The sequence below is a fragment of the Sitodiplosis mosellana genome, unplaced genomic scaffold (assembly GCF_009176505.1).
Source record: "Sitodiplosis mosellana isolate CC-2019 unplaced genomic scaffold, AAFC_SMos_1.0 Smas_scaffold_5972, whole genome shotgun sequence".
Lineage (NCBI taxonomy): Eukaryota > Metazoa > Arthropoda > Insecta > Diptera > Cecidomyiidae > Sitodiplosis > Sitodiplosis mosellana.
The window spans coordinates 80-2,859 of record NW_022601214.1 but is presented as its reverse complement, the minus strand read 5'-3'; the positions used below and the strand labels follow the sequence as shown (position 1 = coordinate 2,859).

General features: G+C 36.4%; 1 protein-coding gene across 1 annotated transcript; it reads right to left on the bottom strand.

Moving 5' to 3' along the window:
• Window positions 1-764: 764 nt before the first annotated feature.
• Window positions 765-2,774, bottom strand: LOC129573159 (facilitated trehalose transporter Tret1-like). Its single transcript, XM_055453450.1, has 7 exons — window positions 2,739-2,774; window positions 2,436-2,664; window positions 2,207-2,363; window positions 1,621-2,113; window positions 1,374-1,507; window positions 1,106-1,284; window positions 765-1,033 (listed from the first exon to the last, which is right to left on the bottom strand). Exons 1-7 carry the CDS (start codon window positions 2,764-2,766, stop codon window positions 889-891), a joined length of 1,365 nt encoding a protein of 454 aa, XP_055309425.1. The 5' UTR covers window positions 2,767-2,774; the 3' UTR covers window positions 765-888.
• Window positions 2,775-2,780: the final 6 nt, after the last annotated feature.

Sequence of the window (2,780 nt, the reverse complement as noted above, 5' to 3'; positions counted from 1 at the left end):
CACTGGCTCTTATCAATTTGACGAAATAAAGACGCAAAAACGTGAAAATTTCATGATGTAACATTTCATGCGGTTTTCATTTTCATGGTTTCAATAAACGGGGACGAACAACAAAAATGCCAACTGTATCTGGAGATTGAAATCTTGGCTCTTGGAGTTAAAAATAATACTCTTTCGAAATTGAAGAGCCATGTGACTTACCACGTGATTTTAAATGGAGCAAAAGCACCAATTTGAAACTATTCTCATGCTATGAGATGTACAGCATTGAACACTAGTCGAAATATGAAGTATTGATGCGTTGAATGGCTTTGTTATTTGTTAATCTTGTCTCACAATGTTTTGGTGTATCATGATAACGTTGGTAATTTGAAGCTCGACTGCGTTCAAATTGATGATTAAACAAGATAATCAGATTTATCGAAGTTGACTGTTGATTGTTCGGAGATTGAGAATCAGTGCCTGGTCAATGTGTAATTGATGAATAAATTGAACGCTCCACTATTTTTCGCCCCATCAGTCATAACGGAAAGCTTCATGTTGATTCTTCGTGTGTTTACATGTGTGTTGCACATTTTCCCATTCAATCCATTTTCAAGTGAAGATTACGTTTCAATGGAAATTTTAGTTTAACATATAAATGTTGAATAAGTTTAAAACTTTCAATAGACGAAACCATTTTATTCTCATTTTCGTCGTTACAATATAAAGTTTTCCTGGTTCATGTTTTGAATATAAGTTGTTCTATATTATCCATCAAACTAACGAGTACACACAGAGAAGAATGGATGAGATTTTTGGTATAATAGACTTTTTTTCGTAAAAACAAATAAAAATTAAGTTATCTAAGATATCTCTATTTTTTTCAGACCAAATTTGTATTTGCTTTCAGCAAATGTCTTTCGATTTACAGTCTGAACGTCGTGCTATATGTCGATCGGTTATTTTTCGACTGTTGTCCGAGAAATGGATTTCAATATCTTCCAGTGTGCATCCTTCCGTTTCAGGTAAAATTAAGTACATTATCACCATTCTAAGTTCAAATGAATGGAACAATTATTATTGTGCGATTCGAATGTTTTTGATTCAATAATAGGTTATTTACCCAACAGCACCGATAATGCAATAAATGCCAAATGTACTAGGTAAATCCAGCCAATGCTCCAAATTATAAAAGGATTTGATAGCAATGAATGCCAAGATATTATTCGTTCCTGTTGTCAGCGCCGAGGCCATACTCCGCGATTTCATCGAATATAATTCACTAAGCATTGAAAACGGTACCTTAAACCAATGAATTCGATAAAAAAAATAGATTTCACAATTGATGATGAATTCTAAACTGGGCTCGAAATTTTCGAGTTAAATCTTACCAAAAGGGTGATCGTTGTAAAGAATCGCATGCAACAAAACATGATTAGTGGGAGACATGCGTCTGCCATTTCTTCGTTACGTTTATGTTCAAATGATTTGGAGTTTGGTGGCAAATACAGAAATCCGTAAATCGCTGCAAAAGTTTAAACATTTTGGTCAGTTGAGGTAAGAATATTACATTAAAATTTTAATTTGAATTTTCTGAAAACTATTTTTCGGACAACAAAAATAATAATCTCGACTAACTCAAGCCAAATGCTGATAATGTGTTTCCAGCTGAAGAGACCAAGAAAAGTCGTCTCTTTCCAAGCATTTTTAGTCCAATGATGCCGGCCAGTGTACCACTCGCGCCGATGAATGCAACTAAAACCGATGCCCAGTTCGGGTTCATTGGCGAACGGTATGTGTTGAGAATTTGCACCATGAACGATGTTAGATGATGTGTGCCGCAGAAGTATGAAACAGTGCACATTACGAATAAAATGAGAAATGGTTTCATTGTCCTCTTTCGGATTAGCTCGTTGACGGCTTGGCTTGTGGTTTGAGCGCTGAGATGCGTACATTTCTTGCTGATTTTTTTACATGCCGCACATGAATTTGACGATTCCTTGTAACGTTTAATGGATTCAAATTCGGATTCAACCGCACTTTGTGGCACCCATCCACGTAACCATTGCAGAGATTTGAGTGCGGCTTCATCACGCTGTTTTGAGAGCAACCACATCGGTGACTCAGGAATCTAAACCAAAAATCAAATGTTTACTCACTTATGATAAAAAGACTCGAGTTTTTTTTTCCCTTTCGAAGTCAAATCTGAGTGGATTTCACTTACAAACCAAAGAACTATCGTCGTAAAAATTTGAACAGCACAGCAGTAAAGTGCAATATTTCGCCATGGAGTTAAATTTCCAACCGAAAAGATGATTAGTGGCCCAACGGTAATGGCCATTGTGGTCATTGAAACTAAAACACCGCGCAACGAAACCTCGCTATTCAAAAATAAACACACAAAATCAATATTTATTCGCAAATTCAGGTTTCCTTATCTTTTCTCTATTCACCTCGTTTCACTGATGTACGTTGAACATGGGGCTTTCATGAAACCAGAACCGAAACCAAGTAGAATATTAGCGATAAACACCTTCCAAACGGATGACGAATAGTAAAACAGGTAGAATGCAATTAAATGCGGGAAATTGATCAAAATCATGGAGTTTCTGCGGCCAAAGTATTCCGATGAAAATGCACACCCGAGACTGCCAAATAACTTGCCTACGTATCCAATGCTACCTGTGAACATTTGAATCAAACAATTCATGTTCTTAATCAGCGTTCCTTTTGTTTTTTCCTCTGTATCTTCTTACCCATCCAAGAGGCTTCGACTGCGGTCATTTGTAGCGTTTCAT

What these genes read in the sequence shown, in the direction of transcription:
- LOC129573159 (XM_055453450.1), bottom strand. Translation starts at nt 2,766, where the DNA reads ATGACCGCAGTCGAAGCCTCTTGGATGG. An exon ending in AGTCGAAGCCTCTTGGATGG is followed by an intron (nt 2,665 to 2,738) that starts GTAAGAAGATAC and finishes AAATGTTCACAG; the next exon opens with GTAGCATTGGATACGTAGGC. An exon ending in TTACAACGATCACCCTTTTG is followed by an intron (nt 1,285 to 1,373) that starts GTAAGATTTAAC and finishes CATTGGTTTAAG; the next exon opens with GTACCGTTTTCAATGCTTAG.